This window comes from Onychostoma macrolepis, chromosome 15 (assembly GCF_012432095.1).
Source record: "Onychostoma macrolepis isolate SWU-2019 chromosome 15, ASM1243209v1, whole genome shotgun sequence".
NCBI lineage: Eukaryota > Metazoa > Chordata > Actinopteri > Cypriniformes > Cyprinidae > Onychostoma > Onychostoma macrolepis.
In genome coordinates, this window is record NC_081169.1 from 2,476,757 (window position 1) to 2,497,581 (window position 20,825).

Genomic DNA, 20,825 nt, shown 5'->3' on the forward strand with positions numbered 1-20,825 from the left:
ACTTAAAAAATAAAAATTATATATATATATATATATATATATATATATACATGTTATAATGCAGTCAACATATTTAGGCTAGTTAGTTATTAATTAGGGAATTATTGATTTCTAGCATTTCTTATTGTAGATATATATGCCAAATTTTGTTTAAACTGATTCACAGAACAGGTTTAAAAATGTAGGGTTTTTTATATAATTCAAAATGAAAAATATCACAGATATTCACACAGGTTCATGGACATCTTGAGATGACAGTTCTGTTATTGCACATGTGTCAGACTGCGTTGTCAGTGGTGTTGGAGTTCTCCTGTTTAAAGCCGATATTAGCACCAGATCTGAAACACAGGAAGCTGTTGTCAGTGTCTGATGTGTGTATGCTGGTTTATTTGGGGAAATGACTAATGTCTCAGTGTACGTCTCAGTAATGATCTCCCTGTATTTTCTGAACATTTGGAATCAATTGATAGCAGATTTACTTGCCTTCATCAATGAGAAATGACATCATGGTCTGTAGGCCCTGCGGGGTTTGTGTCCTGACTCCTGACCCACTGTTTCCTCTATTGTTTTTCAAGATGACGTAACTGGCTTGTATATATTTCTCATTTTAAACTGTATTTATGAGCAAGGTTGAGTATAGTATTGGCTACTGACAGGACAGCTCTTGGTGTTTTGTGTTCTCTGGAGCAAAGTGCAAAATAAATGAAAGACAAAGTACTGTGATGTGTTTTCTGCAGATTATATCAGATGTGGACATTATCAGTAATGCCATGCATAGTATATTATTTAATGTATTGTTTATGTTAAATATCCTCTGCATGGGGATGTTGAGATGAAATACATGCTTCAGTAAAAAGGAGAGCACACACATACTTATAAGCCCATAACATTATGATTATGTAGAATATGCTCATGCAGAATATCTGCTTTATAAGAACTTATAAACAGCCAATATGTTAATAATAAGCGTGCTAATAAGTGTTAGTAGTTACCATTTTTTTTCTTGTTTTCTTGTGATCACGACTTGATTTTTTTTAACAAAAGTTGTTTGCGCATTATCACAACCTAATTTTCTCATGATCTCGACATAAAAGTTGTTTCTGTGATGCCCAATATATTATCCATCACAACACTAACTGTAAACTTACATTGAACTAATAAAACATGAATTAATAAAATAAAATACACAAGTACTTCTGTTTCTGAATAAATTAATGGTGACACTTTAATTAAGGGACCAATTCTAACTATTAACTAGTTGCTTATTAGCATGCCTATTGTTAACATATTGGCTGTTTATTAGTACTAATAAAGCACATATTCTGCATGACCATATTCTACATCCATAATCCTGCCCGATACCTGAACTCAACAACTACCGCACTAACTGTTAATAAGCAGCATATTAGGAGTTTATTGAGGCCAAAGTTAATGGTTTGTAAATAGCAAGAATTGGACCTTAAAATAAAGTGTGAGCAAATAAAGCAGTAATGATCACGAGAGATCTGTTTTGGTCAGAAGCTGTCCTAGTCAGATAGCCTATCCTACATGACAAGTAAAAATCATAAACAAGTCATTTAATATCATTTTATTTAAAATGCATGAAGAGTTGCTTTATGTTTCTGGGAGTTGGCATCACAGAGGACCTCTCCTTTGCCTCTGCTTTCTGAGAAGACTAAGGTGAGCTAACCTTCCTCAGAAGTGGTTGGTCATCTTTCACAGATGCGCTATAAAGAGCATCTGATCTGACTGCACGACAGTCTGGTACCAGAGCTGCCAAAATAAAAAGCCCTTCAGCGGGTTGTAAAAACAGCACAGGATATTGTTGGCACTGAACTGACATCTCTTGAACAGTTTCACACGACTCGCTGTATGAAAAGGGCCAAAAGCATCATTAAGGGCTTCACTCATAACTAGTTTAAGATCCTCCCATCAGGCAGGTGCTTTAGATCAATTCATAGATGCACAAATATACTGAAAAATAACTTTTCCCAACCTGAGTTATCTCCTCATTCAGAGTTTACTTCTCATTTTACATGTACAATATGCTATGTTAGTGATGTGCAATATACTGTTTACTACTGTATGCATTGTGCAATAATAATCCATGCTGCTGTTCACTTGTGCAATAATAATCTGTGCTGGTCACTTTAACACTTAACACTGTATATGGCATTTTGTCATGTCCAGATCACAAGAAAATTTGTTTATTATACATCAAAAAATTAGTTTATTGTACAGCAGAGATGATGAGAAAACAACTTTTATTAAGTTGATATTATGTGAAAACTAGGTTGTGATCACAAAAATGTAAGAAAGAAAAAAAAGAAGGAAAAATAACCATATCCCAAAGCCTCTTTTAGAGCTAATTTGTGCTTATATGAACTAGTTGCTTAAATGCTTCTGTTTAAGCCATCAGTCTTTGTTATTTGATCTTAATTTAGAAAAATACATGTTTAACAGTGCAATTCCTGATGAAGAACAGAGAAAAATCCAGAAGTCAGTTGCGTCAAACCTGGATAGGCTCATCTTAAGTGTCATTTCTGGTTTTTCAGTTCGACTACCCGCTCACCGGTCCAGTTTTAAAAGAACAAACTCCTCAACTGAGACGTTTTTTTGTCTGCTTCGATTAGTTTTCTGTTATTTGTCACATATATTCCTGTCAGATTGGTGTCATAGTATCGGCACACAGAGAACTGTTGCATGACATGCATGCTTACTTTCACGTCCACATTCCCAACCCACCACCGCTGGGTTACTGATTATGAACCATTATCAACCCAAATTAGGTCAAATCAACCCAGCTTCCTCACCCAACAGTCTCAACTCAGTGTTTGGGTTGAAAAAAATAACCCAGTGTTTTTTAGAGCATAGTTACGGTAACTCATTCAACTGCTCCAGACATTTCAGATGCTGCTCATCACTCACACTAACCAACCAATGATAAAACATAAGGGGGGCTTGGTTTTGTCCATCAGGAATAGTTTGGATGATTGTTCTTGATCGTTGCTGTAATTGCTGCAGTAATTTAATGTGAGTGACAGGTTGCTTTAGAGGACAGAATGAACTAGTCTGGCTATTTGACTGCTTTATTGCCCAGCCCTCATACATCAGAAGAGTGGCATGTTAGTGTTTTGATTAAAGATTTGGAGGGCACATGTTTTGTTTTTGTTTTTTGTACAGCTGTTGAAAATGTAGTTTTAGCTAACAGTTTATTCCTCCCATTGGTTATTTATATGATGAGTCTTTTGTAATTCTGGCCCATTGATCATCAGTCTCTGTGTTTCATTATGTTTGTGTTTAAAGTGGCTACACTTCTGAGTCTGATGATCTGTATATGTTTTACCACAAAGAAAAAGAAAAAGAAAAAAACCTCATGATGTTGGAAACAGGGTTGAATAGCTTCAGTTTTTGAGCTTGACCAAAACAGGTGGGTGTTAAGAAGTGATTACAAGTGACCAGAAGTGAAATCAGATTAGACACTTCCTTCCAAAACTTTTTATTTGAATGTCACGGCATTTTGAATGTCTCCTTTGTCTCACAAAACAGTTTCAGGTCTTGGATTCTAGTAGCACTGACTTTATTTGAATAAATCTGAATGAGTTAACGAGAGAGAGAGAGAGAGAGAGAGAGAGAGAGAACGCGTGAGTGAGTAGCCTAATAGTGTATGGCAAGCCGTTTTAACTTTTATTCATTCTCAGGATATGACTTCTTGATATCAACAATTCAGTTTTCACTAGTAACAATTTAATTCTTGATATCAGAAATTAAATTGTTGATATCAAGAATTTAATTGTTGATATCAAGAATAGACATTTTTACTAGTAAGAATTGTATTTCTGATATCAAGAATTAAATTGTTACTAGTAAGAAATTAATTCTTGATATCAACAATTGATTTTGAATGGCAGCCTATGGTGACATTTAACTAGTGAAAATACAATTACAGATATCAACAATTTAATTCTTGATATCAACAATTAGCATTTTAACTAGTGAAAATGTAATTGTTGATATCAAGAATTAACATTGTTACTAGTGGAAATGCAATTGCTGATATCAAAAATAGCCATTGTTACTAGTGGAAATCTAATTCCTGATATCAAGAATGAACATTTTAACTAGTGAAAATTGAATTGTTGATATCAAGAAGTCATATCCTGAGAATGAATAAAAGTTAAAACGGCTTGCCATAATAGTGAAGCTTGTTGGTTTAATTAAAAACAGTTATCACCTCATTGCTGAGAAATATTATGCAGCTTTTAATAGCGTAGCTATTGTATTTATAAAATTAACAGGGCAAACGTGAAAACCAGCTCCTGAATATTGTGCAATTTCTTATATATATAAAGTTCCCGCCTCAATAAAATGCAAGCGCATACAGCACGCCAGCATTTAAACGCTGTCTTTATGGACAAACAGGCTGCTCTCACGTTGTAGGGGCTCAGAGTTCTGAGGGGAATTGGAGATGTGTGTTTAGACGCAGGTCGGATGTCCAGATATGTATCCGATTAAAATCGGAAGTAAAATTGGAAGTGGCCCAGATCAGATGCGAAAAAACGGATCTCGTGCAGATTTTTGTGTTTACACGTGTGCAACAAATTCTAATCTGTGTCAGATGTGAGCAAAAAATCAGAATTTTTTGTGCCAGTTTAAATGCAGCCAAAGATTCTGGTGATCCTGAAGATCTTAATTAGCTGGTTCAGGTGTGTTTAATTAGGGTTGGAGTTCCAGTGATCCTCCGGGAACGGGTTTGGAATTTTTTGGTCTTTCTTCGATTCAGTGGAAAGAGACAGTAGAGAAGTGACAGGGAAGAGTCGAGGATTGGCAGCAGAAAAGGACCTCACAAGCCTGGAATCAAACTCGGGTCAACCGCATACATGTCATGAGCATAGAGCATAATTAAACACACCTGAACCAGCTAATCAAGCTCTTCAGGATTGCTTGAAAAATCACAGGAAGGTGCAGGTTGAAGCAGGTTGGAAACAAACTTTGCAGGACAGTGTGTCTCCAGGAGCAGGGTTGAAGACCTAAGGCATAGACAACTGGGCCACAGCTCTGACATGTTTCTACACTTTGACTGGAGTCTGCCTGTGACAAATTCAGTCGACTGAATATAATATATTTATGTGTCTATTAAATAACTTAGGATGCATATGAGAGCAAAAATTAATTCTAAAAGCTGCCTCAGATTGTTTTGATGCACAGATCTAAAGAAGACTACAACAAATTTGCTGTATTAAAAGGATAGTGGTTCCAAACCCGTAAGACCTTCGTTCATCTTCAGGACACAAATTAAGATATTTTTGATAAAATCCAAGAGCTTTCTGACCCTGCGTAGACGGCAAGGGTACTACCACGATCAAAACATAGTAAGGACATCGTTAAATGCTTTTTGTGCGTCATGGTACTGTTGCGAACACGCAGCGAAGACTGACATGGAAGAGAATAAATTGTTGAATAAAGCCATTATTTTTGTTTTCTTTGCGCCCAAAATGTATTTTGGAAGCTTCGTAAAAATTACGTTTGATCCACTGATGTCACATGGACTACATTACCAATGTCCTTACTACAGTACGTTTCTGTGCCTTGACCATGGTGGTTCTCTCAGATTTCATCAAAAATATCTTAATTTGTGTTCCAAAAGGGTTTGGAACGACATGAGGGCGAGTAATTAATGACAGAATTTTCAGTTTTGGGTGAACTACTAACCCTTTAAGGCTTTCCAATAGCACAGCGGGGTTTGTTTTGTAGATCTAGCCGCCCAACTGAGCAACCCGGGAAAGCAGGATTCTGTGGTTTGATGAACCTCAACTCCAAGCATCATGTTTGGAGGAACCCAAGCACTGCTTATCATCTGTGCAATAGCTTTCTGCTGGTGAAGGGTGCTGGTTTTCAGAGACTGGGGAACTGGTCAGGGTAGAAGGAAACATCCTTAATGAAAACATGATCCAGAGAGTTAATGACCTCAGACTGGCTAGACAGAAGGTTCACTAAGCGCGCGGATGAGACAAACCAAGAGTAGTTTAGGGTCGACTCTGTGAGTGTCCTTGAGTGGCCCAGTCAGAGTCCAGACTTGAACCCAATCAAACATCTCTGGAGTGACCTGAAAATGTCAGTGTGTGTTCATCCTGACAGAGCAGAAGAGGATCTGATACAAAGCATGACAGAAAATCCCCGAATCAGTGTGTGTCATCTGGGTACTTTCTGAATGGACAATATGATTACCCTTTAAAAAACAGACATACCTTACAGTTCAGTTTAATTGTACAAAGGTCTATCTGTTTGCAGTCGCTCATGCTCATGAAGATTTTATCGGTGAATCTATTGGAGCAGTCGCAGAATTGGATCTTAACACTTATAAACATTGTTGCTCAGGTTCATATTTGGCTGAAAAATCCACCTGATGTGAAGCATGCTTTCCATGCTTGTAGCTTTATTCTGAAGTGGGTTTGATTCCACTTAAAGCTTCACCATCAGACGTTTTGTGAAGTATAGCAGCCTTCAGAGTCAGAGACCTCCCCCTCCAATTTATTTTTCATCTGTATTTTTATTTATTAAATTTTTTCATTACATACTTAATTTACACTCTACACCATCGAAGATGATGCAAACGCATACAAAGATACATGTAAAGGGGTTATATGACGATGCTAAAAATCACATTATTTTGTGTATTTGGTGTAATGCAATGTGTTTACATGGTTTAAGGTTCAAAAAACACATTATTTTCCACATATTGTACATTATTGTTGCTCCTCTCTGCCTCACCTTTCTGAAAAGTGTGGTGTGCTCTGATTGGCCAGCTATCCAGTGCGTTGTGATTGGCCGAATACCTTCAAGCATGTGACAGAAATGTTACACCCCTGCGATATTTGGAAACACAGCGTCTCCACAACAACTATACCACAGTGAGAATAAAAGTTTTTTGCGTAAACATTTGGGCGACGTTATGCAAATCTTGCCACACAGATCTTATATCTGCACGAACAGCTTGTAACACTCCAAAGACAAAGGAAAACTTGAAATGGCATCATATGACCCCTTTAATAAGCAGTTTTAAATTTAAAATGAGTGTACTGTCCTTGTGAAAAGTGCTGACACTCCTGCATTCTGATATTGTTGGTGATGATATGTGTTTCTTTGTATCTCCCAGCAGGAGAAGCCCAAACTGATCGACCCTCTGGACTATGAGGCTGTGATCTCAGAGCTTGAACCTGAGCTCAGAGAAGATCCTCTTCAAGATCTCCTGCTATTCCCAGACCTCGACTTCACCGTGAGTGCTTTGTGTGCAAGTGTTTGCTTGTGCGTATCTTTGGCGTTCATGCATTTACGTCCCAACGTGATGATGGGACTGTTTTTGACATTTTGAAAATGATCTAAAAAGGGTCTTTTTTTGAAAGGGGTGGAAATTTATAAAAAGTCATGAAGTAGGTGTTGAATGACTGTGTGCACGCTTGCGTATGTGTTAACTTCTCCCTGTGCAGCACTGAAAACAGCCGAGGCCTTTCCGACCACATCCTCTTTCACACATAGATCTGGGCTTTACATGGCACAAATATAAACACAGCTTTTCTCAGTGAGCACACACAAGCATCACACCTCATATTGCTGTGTTCATGATGAAAAATGGAGAGCTAAAAACCAGAAAGGCAGTGGCAACAAATCCAAATCAGCAATCAAGCTGAATAATCCAGAGAAACCGGCAGCAGGGCAGCGCTGGGCACAGTGAATATATACACACAGCTAATGAATACCAGATGCAGCGTATCACGAATCCACGTCAGATGTGATTGGGACCTCTACTGGTGGATGGTGGAACTGTTATGAGGAGATTTTGCTGTGGATATTACAACTTGTGTTATATTTTTGGAGACTGACGGACATGGTCACTATAAACAGTCATCGTGAGGAAAGTACTGCATAATCTTTCCAGAATAAAAGCTACATCTTCCCCAACCGCATATCTTCATTAAATCAGAGCCTCTAAGGTTGACAAAAAAAAAAAAACTTGTTGCGGTACACTGGGGAGGAGATGAGGGACCCTTTTCTTAATGGATGGCAATAGAGGAGAGATACACTTAATACGCTGAATAAACAATCAGATTGTGTTCAAGATAAACCTTTTTTGGAGTGCTGTTTTATAAGAGAAGTCAGACAATTTTGAGTCAGGTAGAATTCAGTTTATAGCACTTCATTCCTGTCATATCCGCAAACAGCAGGCTCGTTTGAGATGAGCAATATTGCTCTGATGTCATGCTGATGTATGCAGAAAACCCGAGAGATGACTGAGCCAGATGCTGCTTTCCTCCGCCTGCACTAGCTATAGGCGCGATAGGAGATGACTTGCTGATGACACACAGCTTAAAGGGACGGTTCAAGTTTTCTGTTTCTTTCTTCTTAAAGCCCAGGTAATCAAAGTCCAAAAACACCATAAAGGTGTCATAAAATGAATCCATATGAATAGAGCAGTTTACTGGATATATGATTGCTTTATATGATGAACAGATTTAATTTAGTATATTAATAAGGACATCTCTGATTTAACTACTGGCTTGAAAATGGGCCTCACTCTGGCTCTGGCAAGCAATGTCAGAATAAAGGCAAATAATGGATGAATAAAACAAAAGATTGATGAATATCATGTCTCATACCGGAGAGAGGTATGAAATGCTTGCAGAGTGAGAACAAATTAGTATGAGACCGCAATCACATAAAAGCACAAATGGAAGTGGAAAGTTCTGTGGGTGTTTTACTGACAATGTGCAAATTAAAGAATACAGATGCTGATCAAATCCATAATGACCAATGCAATCTGCCAAGAGCAGCACAAATTAGCGTAGAGCCGATAATCATGTGCATGTCATCTGCTCACAGGTGCAAAATGGGTTAAAACATGCTTTTTTGGGGGGCGCTTAATAATGGCGCAAATACTGACTACTGCAAACCATGGTACAGTGAATCGCCTTGCATGATTTACTTAAACACTCTCCTCTCATAAATGTTGCATCTGAAAGGGAAACTCCTACAAGTGCATATGCAATAAGGCAGGCTGCAAAAATAAGTATGTCTGCGTCCTTTCATTGCTAATTTGTCACTGTGTGTCTTTAGTAAATCCTAACAGTAGTTTTTATGTATGTTTTATGCTTTCCACAATAACAGTTCTGGCAGCAGATTTGCCCGGAGCACTACAGACTGAGCATGAATGTAGGCCTAATAGAAAATAAAAATTATAATATATTTCCACATTGTATATTGTAGGGGCGTGCGATATGACGATTTTTGATCGTGGACGATAAAAATGTCTCCACGATCTGCTTTTGAAGAAATATGGTAGTATCGTGCTACAGCGCACATTCTATCAGCTGCGGTTCTTATTCCTCCGTCTCAATATACTGTACATTATTCGGATCTGCTTTAAAGTCTTGCCGGTTAAATGTTTTATTCACGCGTCGGTCTGACGCGCTTTTTCTGAGCCCGTACACCAAGCGCGTGCTAAAGCCTGTCAAAAAGCGCCTGATTACTGAACTAAGTTATCTTGTGCACTAATACTGTCAAAACAGACAAGGTTTATGTATAGACTCCGTTGCTTATGTCTAAAATGAGTAAGTAAACAGCTGAGAGAAACGGATGCGTGCCTCTGTATATTAGATGCGTGCATGTCTTAAAGGGGCAGCAGTACTGAACATGCTGCCGACTGTCATTAAAGGGATAGTTCACCTTAAAATTTAATTTCTGTCATTATTTACTTCCTATTTTGAAGAATGTGGGTAACCAAATAGTATCTGGTCCACATTGACTTTTGATAGAAGGAAAAAAAAAAATACTATGGAATAAGTCACTGTGGACCAGCAACTGTTTGGTTTTCCACGTTCCTCAAAATAGCATTTATGTTTAGCAGAAGAAACTCATTCAGGTTTAAAGAAACTTTTGAGTGAGTAAATGATGGTATAAATATAAAACACTTTATTTTGGGGTTAATTATTCCTTCAATGTTAATAAAACACAAAGAGAAAAATCACTCACTACTCTTGACTGAAAAACGTTAATACAGTTGATTTAATAGGAATCAATCTATATAGTGTTTTATTTTTATATTTGTTGATTCAATTTATTGAATGCTCCTGCTAAATACACCTATTGTACCTGAAAATAAAACACTGTTTTATTTGTATAGTATGTGTATTTGTAATGTGTATCTTTTTTCTCATTTTTTAATAACAAAGATAAAATAATGACAAAGATTTTTATCTTCGCCCACTTTGGCCTAAATATCCGCCATTCTTTTTAAATATTTTTGTTATCTTGAAAGGTTTTGTCTTTATAATAGGGAAATTAGTTTGGCTGTAATGCTCAGACAACTTGCAAAATAGTAAAACCAACATGACAAAGAATCGTGATAAAACCGTGAATCGTGATTTTTCTTAAAAATATCGTGATATTATATTTTTGCCATATCACCCACCCCTAGTATATTGTGTAGGCGACGATGTTGCACTTTTGTCAGTGACGCTTTGCTTTTGGTGTGCTGCAGTGAGAAGACATAGTTCCTGCCGTTATCTCCTCAGCATTTTATACAAACCATCAGTGTGCTCGAAGACATGGGACGTTTAATGAAAGTTAAAGAAACAGCCAGGGAGAGATAACACAACAAATGTATTCAACATTCCTTTATTAGAAAATACACAGCAGACAGTTGCACTGAGTAGCAAACTTAACAGCACAAGACTAAAAATCTGCTTTGCAAGCAAATGAAACAAGCTTACTAAGGTTGTTCTCGCTCCAGAACTCCATGAAGCAACACGTAAAATGACTCTGACAGGATTAAAGTAGATTAATTTATTTGTAGGGCTGCCCTCGAATAAGGATTTTTCAGGTCAACTAGTAGTCATTCATTTTAAGCATTAGTTGACTAATCACACGTTTATTAATAAACTATTTAAATCATTATAATGAGCCTTTAATTGCCTATAGGCTATAGCCTAATAAAGCACTCAAGCACACGCAGAAAGCTTGCCACAACGCACCGACAGAAGTAATGATTATGCATGTGTCAGGGAAAAACAGTAAGGAGACTGCATTGACATTTTGGTAACACTTTATTTTAGGGTCTCTTAACTAGTTGCTTATTAGCATGCATATTACTAGAATATTAGCCATTTATTAGTAGTAATTAAGCACTTATTAATGCCTTATTCTACATGACTTTATTCTACATCTCTAATCCTACCCAACACCTAAACTTAACAACTACCACACTAACTATTAATAAGCAGCAAATTAGGAGTTTATTGAGGGAAAAGTCATAGTTAATAGTGAATAAGTGTTCCCCATTCTAAAGTGTTACCGAACATTTTAATGATTTGATAAACTAGTGCTTTCTTTTTTCGGTTTAAGATTAGTCATCTCCGCGGTAGATGCGCCTGTATGCATGTTTCATAAGGATTACATAATCTGAGAATATTGTTTTGCATTTGAATTGGCATGGATCAACGCTAAGGATTTTTTTCTACTGGCCCGGTCGGGCCGGTGGTTCACATTTTTACTCACCCTGCCAACATTTTCTCTGGCCCTGCCACAAAAAAAATAATAAAATAGTTGCTGTTTATCATTGTTTTTGATCTATGTTATCTTGTATTCTAATAAATAAGATTATATGACACGAATATTTTAGATACCAATTAAATTGTGCAATTCTCTTACAATTTCGATATAAAGTTTAAACATTATTAAAGACAAGTGACAGCCAGTAAATATAAACAAATGAACAAATAACAAGTAATAGCACAAATAAACATAGGCCTATAGCACAAAGATAGAAATGAAATGATTTTAGGTTTTTATGTTTGTAGATGTTCAGGTACAGAAATTGAAAAATCACATATAAAATAACATTTGCATATTCTTCACTCTATGTTGCACCTTGATTTTTCATAGCAATTTGAAATTAGAGGCAGCCACTGCATTTTAATCATGAATTGATCAAAAAAAAAAAAAAAAATTTACAGACTAATTATAAAAACAACGTAATATTTACACACATATGGCATTTGGGAAAATTATTGCAGTGCAGTTTGTGTGCAAGCACGGAACAGAAGATAAAACAAAAAAATGTGTGAACAGCAGGCGAGTACTGAAAGGAGTTGTATTTTGCACCCAAATGCTTTTTAATTGCTTGAATTTTTAAATTAACAAGGATTAAAAACACATGTAAATGGTAAAATTTCGTGACGACTCTGCAGTGGCCCGATCGGGTGAGTGACAAATCCGCCTACTGTCCCAAACATCCTTCACGCTGGCCCCGGGCCATCGGGCACTCCTCATTGTCGAGCCCTTATTGGTTCATTTGAAAGTAGACATTTCACTCTCTGTAGATATATTTTTAATGTCTGTACGGCAAAGATATACACAAAGAGTTTCGCGTTCAAGTTCACAGAGACCGAGACGGCAGAAAGCGCATCCTGTTTGCTTTCATTATTTTACAAAAGCACGTTTTGTTGTTATTGTGAGTACACACAAATAAACGTAGAGTCTTTACAGATTCGAAAGATGTATTACTCTTATCTGCATGAACAAAAGTGAGGGAGTATTTTAAGAGCAAGTGAGCGCACCGGCGCCTTCATCTGTCCTGCAGTGAGCGCTACTGATCAGCTTCCACACTCTGCACAGACACTTGAATAGCACACATTCCTCTAGGTTAAATTTAGATTGAGCGGCCATGTAAAGTTGCTGCTACTTACATATTTCAGATGATAAGCCATATTTGAGGTTGATGAATGATAGGTGAGCGTTTGGGTGTCCTGCCCGATGTACTGTAATACCACATAGACCGGCCGTTAACGATCTGTCCGTCACAGACTGCATGACTTCACCAATGTGGATTTTTGTATTATTTTTTTCTGCGACTAAGTGACTAATAAAATTTTGGTCGACCAAGCCTCTTCTGGTCGACTAACGATGAGTCGACTATTAGGGGGCAGCCCTAGTGATTTGGTTTCAGTTTAGACAGAGTCGTGCTTACCTTGAAAGACTTGTGTAATTTGTTATATTTCACAATGATTCAATAAAAACGAGGGATATGTAACTAAAATATAACTAAGAAAATGTTTTATAGTATATTTAATGTTCAGGAGAGTTAGACATATTTTGTTTGTTATGCATCATGTGCCTTTCTGTTTTGTTATGAAAAAATAATTTCAGGTTCATTATTCAAAAGTAAAGGATTATAAAGGTAGATATAGATATTATATTATATAGATAGATGGACAAAGAACTTTCTCCACATACAATCAAAGTCATAACATAAGCTTTAAGCATTTAAGTAAAGATGATCTTTTACCATCAGTGACACACATTAACCACACATTTTCCATTAAGGAGAAAAAATTATTCCAAAAGGGGAAAAAAAAGTGTTAAAAATTAAATTTAATCAAGTCCAAGTATACAGGTAAATCAAATAAGAATAACTAGACACTATCACACATGCACCAATCAAATGAAACCAATATCAATGTAATCCAACTTTGCACAACTTTTACACAGACTGTTTTATTGCAGCTCAGGTGAAATGAATGCATTTACATTGCAATTACGATTGCATAAATAATTCTGTGAGATTAATGTTTAAAAATGAAATTTAAAACTAGCAATATGAAATTGCTAAAAAGTGATATTTTTAAATATGAAACTAAATTAAAACCGCCAGTAGACCACCAGTAACCACCACATTCCTGCTTGTGTGATATTGCAGAACTATATTATAAATATAAAAGAAAAAAAAAACAAGAACTCATATTTTTGCACCCATATCTTGAATTTGTGGGGGCATTTTATTCATTTTAATGCCATTTTTGCCCCCAAGCCCTCATTGATTTCTGACCCTGCTTACTCTTATATGTGGTTAAATTTCAGCACTGCATTTCACAATACACTGTAAAAAATGATACACTATATTTAATCAATAAATGTACTCAATAAACACAAGCTTTTGAACAAGATGCCTGTATCATCACCATGTAAACAACAAAAACATGAATTTGTGAAAAAGGTGATGTCATGTGCATGTGTATTACGTTTTTGCGGGGTGTTTCTTGATCACCAACTACTGGCCTGGCATGCATAACATAGTATTCATTAGCATAGTGTTTTTTTTTTTTTTTTTTTGTCTTGTTTGTTTGTTTGTTTTTTGTCCAATGAAACCAAAATCTTTGTTTAAATTTTACTTAATTTTTTTGTGCTATTTTATTCATTGTGAATTGATCATTTGTAAGCATCTCAGTTGATTAATTCTAATTAATTTTTATGTGTTGAATTTAATTAATAATATTGCTTGTAATCTGTTGACACAATTTTATTAAGTATATATAGTGTTTCATTTTTTACAGTGTAGATTTATTTGACTTGACCCCTGGAAAACATTATTTTTAAGCTCTTCTTGGTGAAGAACAAACTGTGGTGTGCAAGAAAGAATAAATCATATGAAGAGTGTGTCCATTGAGAGTGACGTACTGAGGGAGTTCAACTTTTCTGGCTTCATAAGGGACTTTTCCTTAAAAAAAAAAAAAGGTTTACTCCATCTGGATACTTCTTCAGTTTACTGAATTAGTCAGTTCAAAGGGAGTAATATTTGTGCATATTTTTGTAGTTCTGACAAATACTAAAGTAGCTTTTTTTAATTGAATTTTTAGCTACAAAATAAATTAATAAAAATAACTGTGTGCATGAAATTGTGCCATTATGATGTGGCATATACATAAAGGTAATAGTATATTAAACATCCCATATTGTACACCTTTCTGGAGTTTTATTTTAGGTTTTGATGTCCTTAAGAATATATATTTGTGGTATAAATACCAAAAACCATCTCAATATATTTTTACAGCTCCTCTTTCAGGAGCTCTGCTAAGAACAGGTCGATTTTGGCCTGTCTAATTAATATTCATGAGCCTCTCTTCTGATTGGCCTGTTGTTTTCTGAGTGTCGCATGGCCAAGCCAACCACAGGTAACTAGTAAGGGCCGACGTCACAATTACGTCACAGCACTAGCTGGAAGCAAAACAAAGGGAAAACTGGAGGCGGCCCATTCAAACCAGCACAGATTCGGCTACATAAGGAGCTTAAAATCAAATCTTTTTGTGATGTTGGGTGCCAGAATCGACGTAATACAGCCTGAAATTAGAAATTTGATCGCATACCTGTTGCCACTGCCAGACAAAAAAACGACGACAGCTGTGGTTAAACGATCGTCAAAAATGCTTGTGTTTGAAGCGCACACTTCTTATCAGAAAAGGTTCAATAAAGTATTGTTTTTTGTTGTTATGGGCGTGTCTGACGAGTTCTTGCATCTCACGACTATGTTGTGTATGAAATAATGTCTGTGTGCATGTGTGTAAAACAACAAACTGTACAAAACTGACGATTTATAATCATTTGTAATTGTATATACATTGTGGTGATTAATTGTGGCTGGAGGATGGATGGGGCGGTGGGCGGTGCTCGGGGTGGTGACCGAAGGCAGAGTAGTTCGGACGTCAAGTCACAAGAGCTCGTGAAAAAGCACAGCTACTTTATGCAGGCTGTGTGCATTTTACTGTGGACTGACTGTTTTGAAACTTATATGGTAGTTACATAGCCCCTAGACCTCAGTTATCGTGAAAAAAGCCAGGAACTTTCAGTTTTGACAATATGGGACCTTTAACATTTGCTTCCAGGAGCTTAGCCATAGTCCTGCTGTCAAGCATGTCTCGAAGAAAAACAGTTTCCTGTAAAACATCATCAAAGAACATTTCATATCACCATCTGGATTGAATATTCAAAAAAAATATTTTGTCTTGTCATCAACATTGAGCACACCAATACACTGATAACTACTTTATTGAATTTACCAGTGCATGTAAATTATCCCAGCAATGCAAGTAAACTGCCATAACAAGTCTCCCAGTGGGGGAAAAAAATAATAAACAAATAATTCTATGGCTTTTTCTAGAGGAAAAGTCCCTTATGATGCCAGAACAGTTTATCTTCCTCAGTTTATCTACTCTCAATGCACATGACCTTCAGACGATTTAGTCTTAATAAAAAAGTTGTTACTGGACTGCTGGATGTTATCTTAAGTTCAATTCACACTCACATATGAAGAAGAAGCAACAAATATTAGAAACTCAGTGGATTACTACCATATACTTTGTTATTTGAGTTGTGATGATAAATAAAGCATTAAAAGTATTACAAAATGTCAGCGGGGAACTTGCACAGACTCATTCTCCTCTCGTATTTGAAGTTTCTACGACTGCACCGCTTCTTCTTTAGATGCATGAGATGAGAACATAGTTTTTATAATTTCTTGAGTCAAGAAAAAGTCAAAGTTTGTATTACATTTACTCCTTTTTAACCGTGAAACACTTGCTCTGGATGGATGCACTTAAGTCTGCTGTGTTTGGATGCTTTCCGTCACATATCACACGTCTGCTCTTCAGTAAACCAGTGTTTACATGTCAAATCAGGGTAATGGGCACAAATATCGGTGTCGACTGGTTTGTGTTTAAGTTGTTTACAAGATCAGCTTGGTGCTCTGAAGAATGACAGAAAAAGCAAAGATGATTCCAGTGAAAGAAGTATCATGACTCCCAGCAGCATGCTGCATTTGATTTCTGTCGAACCCAGACTCAGTTCTGACTGCACATAGATTGTTTTCAACTCTTCAGGATCTCCAGTTCAAAACGCTGTCTGTGTGTTTGTGTGCCTCCAGGTGTCCACTCTTCCTGTGGAGCGGAGAACGCTGAAGTCCACTGTGCCAGAGGGAGCCGACACACACGCTGAATGTCTGCTGGTCAGACAGGTGAGTTCAGATCTGGAGACTGAGCTGGCCACGGGAGATGCACTAATTCCACCTTCACACTCTGCTCTTACTGATGCAGCGTGAAATCAGTGACGTGCACATAGAAGTATACATGGGCCTATATATAATATGTGACCCTGGACCACAAAACCAGTCTTAAGTGTCAATTTTTTGAAATTGAGATTTATACATCATCTGAAAGCTGAATAAATAAGCTTTCCATTGATGTATGGTTTGTTAGGATCGGACAATATTTGGCTGAGATACAACTATATGAATATCTGGAATCTGAGGGTGCAAAAAAAATCAAAATATTGAGAAACTCGCCTTTAAAGTTGTCCAAATGAAGTTCTTAGCTATGCATATTACTAATCAAAAATGACGTTTTTATATATTTACAGTAGTAAATTGACAAAATATCTTGATGAAACATGATCTTTACTTAATATCCTAATGATTTTTGGCATAAAATAATTTTGACCCATACAATGTATCGTTGGCTATTGCTACAAATATACCTGTGCTACTGTGCTCCAGGGTCACACATAAAGCATTTTTATGACTTTTAAGCATGGAATCAAATGACAGCATGGAATCAAATTTTTTTGAATTCCCTAGATATTTCTAGGTTGTCCATGACTGTGGGAAGCCAGAAACCGTAAACTAATCCAAATATTGCCACATTAAAGTGACACCTCATTCCGTTTCCTCTGAGTCTGACCATGTTTTTTAGTACTGCCCTAAATAAGCTAACAGATGTTTATATGCAGTCCGCAAAAAGTTACAGAAAGTGACCTAGTTAATACCAGCATGAACTGTTTTCGTATTATTTCTTAAACATAGTACACACCATAACATATATCAAAGCCAAAAAAATGACTTTGGAAAAGTGTTAAAAATGGAACATCACATTGACATAAATATTCAGACCCTTAACACGGTACTTAGTTTTGTTTGTCAGAAATGAAAACTGTCATCATTTACTCACTCTTGTGTCATCCAGACTTCTTACTAATACTTCAGTTAACATATAGAAGGTCTCATCACTTTTATCCATTCATTGAACCACCAAAAGCTTCATGTACGTTTGAGTTTCCAGTGGTTCTGAACCTGACGGGACATTATGAGACCCAATACAGTACTAAAATAGTAGAAAAAGAATGTAGTCTGAGGTGCATTTTTGTGTTGTGCTTTTGTACATGGTTTGGGTGCAGAACTGCTTAGAATTATATTAAACATTAAAATGCTTGCAGTAACAGATACTTGTTCTTTTGTCAGTTCTTTTTATTTTTGCTTATTTGTTTGTTGTTTAGAAAATGTTTAGCCTTTGAGATTTACACCAAACATATTTCATATTCGAGCAGTCATTTGCTTAACACAGAAACGACACACATAACATTCTGAAGGGTCTTTTGAATTGCAGTGAATGCTTTTTGTCATTTAGCTCTTACTGTAAGATGAACCTCTGCCTGTTTTGTTGTTGTTGTTTCTATAGGCCTGTCAATATTACAACTCCCAGCTGCATGTGATCCAGTATAAATATGAAGAGTATGCAGGGGACTACCGCACACTGCCCAGGTACAACGCCATTCAGTTTCACAGATGAGGATTTTAATGGGGAAAAATCTAATTTAATCATTCAGAAATAAGTGCCTTGCTTGACAAAGACAAATCTGAGACTCGACCTCTTGGACAAGACTGGACTGGCCAGTGGCGGTTTGCAGACAGGCTCTGATCCTTCAGAAGCCCGTCTCCAACATTTATAGCCCTGTTCACACCGCCAGCAAAACACAGAGACAAAACGGCCTGACCCTACTCGTATGTGGGCGTGTCCCACGGCTTAAGAAAGTTGAGAAATGTTTAACTTTATGCAAATGAGGAGCAATTTTCAGAAGCTAGTTTGCTTCTTCTTCATATGTGAGTGTGATTTGAACTTGAATAACATCCAATAGTCCAGTAAGCAGTGTTGGGGATTGCATGTAACAGAATTACATAATTTGATTACAAAATGAGGTTACACTTTATTTTAAGGTGTCCTTGTTACAGTGTAATTATACATTTAAATACTGAGTAATATTAGTGTTAATGCATTAGTTTATAACAACACTTTCCAACAGCAGAAAGTTACTTTTTAGTGACATCTATCAAATCAGAATGATATCTAAATTGTACCTGGAATATATTAGCTGTGATTGCATTTGTATACGTACAGATGTGCAGTCTAACAGTAACAACGACAGCCATGAGAGACTATAGCGACATGCAGGGACACAGTCACTGCTGCTGTGAACTTATAGCAGCTCAGGCACATTGTTACAGAGCAGAGAGGGATGTAAGTCGACGGAGCGTGTGTGTGTGTGTGTGTGTGTGTGTGTGTGCTGGTTCTCTGGCACACAGGACAGACACAAAGAGCTCTGCTTTACAAGAGCACTGAGGCAGGCAGCAGAAAGGACACCTGTGTGTGGGGTCCTGTCAGAATAAAACTCACTGAACGGAGTGAAAACACATGATGTGGAAAATACGACTTCTCTGAATAGGAGAGCAGGATTTATTGGCACACTGACGCTTGAGGGGTTTTTTCTACTTTCTTTCTTTTTTGAAGTGTTGGCTTGTGTTTAATGTTTTCAAAATGGCCTTGTTTCTGACTCTTTTGTTTTTGTGTAATCATGTAGTGATTCATAAAACATCTCTTTAGGAATATGTATAATAATATTCAAAAGAGATATGATATATATATGTGATATGATATACTGTATATTTATAATAAAATTTATGCCTTCCTGTTGTACAAGTCATTTTCTTTGCTGTTAATAATATATGCAAATGAATATTATTCATTAAACATAATAACGCTAATATCCAAAACCAAGCTGCTGGTGGAAGTGAAGATGTTTCTCGTTCCTGCTCTTCTCTTCCTGATCATAGTGGATGACAGTGATTCTTTTCTCTCTTCTGTCTGATAGGAAGCTGTATAAATCAGAGAAGTTGCCCTCGCACTCCTTTGAGATCGACCATGAAGATGTGGACAAAGATGAGGTCAGTGCGACGCATCAAGCTGAATTTACAGAAAGATTCTTATGGCCTTCTGTCCATAAAAATGTTGGAAATAATGTAAATGTGAAAGTAAAGAGTGTGTTAAATTCCTAAATGCACTTTATATTTTTTTTATAATTTGTTTTATTTTTTTATTTTTGTGTAGGACACAACTTCTCTGTCCTCATCTAAAGGTGGAGGAGGTGGAGCAGGTAGTGGAGGTGCAGGGGGAATTGGGGTTTTTAAGTCCGGCTGGCTCTATAAAGGCAACTTTAACAGCACTGTCAACAACAGTATCACTGTCCGGGTAAGACACACACCGCCTCACATGTCTGCATTCAACAGGTGCCATTATGGCCATTATTAAACATCTCATCAAATTTTACATATAATGTGCTAACACGCTGACTAGTCATTTGTAAAGTCAAAGTACAAAAAAAAAAATTAATTAAAAAAAAAGATTAAGGGTTCAAAAGAATGGTTTATCCAAAAATTAAAATTTGCTGAAAATGTGCTCACCTTCAGGCCGTCTGAAATTGGGATGAGTTTGTTTCTTCATCAGATTTGGAGAAATGCAGCATCAGTGTCTCAGCAATGGATGCTCTGCAGTGAATGGGTGCCGTCAGAATGAGAGTCCAAACAGCTGATAAAAACATGACAATAATCCACACCACTCCAGTCCATCAGTTAACATCTGGAGAGAGAAACAAATCCATCATTAAGACGTTTTTAACTAAAATGCAAGTCAATAATCCACAATAATGCTTCCTCCAGTGAAAAAGTGGTCTGGTCTGAATCAGGAGAGAAATCTGCAAAGATTTAAACAGCCCAGTGTTTTTATGGATTATGGACTTGGATTTTGGCCAGAAGCAATGGTTTGATGTTAAAAACTTCTTTATGGATTTGTTTCTTACAAACGCAGCTTTAGTCTTCTCCAGATGTTAACTGATGGACT

General features: G+C 36.7%; 1 protein-coding gene across 7 annotated transcripts in view; it reads left to right on the forward strand.

The window, feature by feature from the left end:
• dock10 (dedicator of cytokinesis 10) overlaps window positions 1-20,825 on the forward strand; it is a 107,015-nt gene that overhangs the window by 41,319 nt on the left and 44,871 nt on the right. For 5 of the 7 annotated variants that reach the window (XM_058799050.1, XM_058799054.1, XM_058799056.1 and 2 more), the window contains exons 2-6: window positions 7,157-7,276; window positions 16,748-16,837; window positions 18,333-18,415; window positions 19,801-19,873; window positions 20,037-20,177. In XM_058799050.1, coding sequence (XP_058655033.1) covers window positions 7,157-7,276; window positions 16,748-16,837; window positions 18,333-18,415; window positions 19,801-19,873; window positions 20,037-20,177 — 507 coding nt within the window. The remainder of the gene's footprint in view (window positions 1-7,156; window positions 7,277-16,747; window positions 16,838-18,332; window positions 18,416-19,800; window positions 19,874-20,036; window positions 20,178-20,825) is intronic. The other 2 variants (XM_058799051.1, XM_058799053.1) reach the window with 1 other exon arrangement.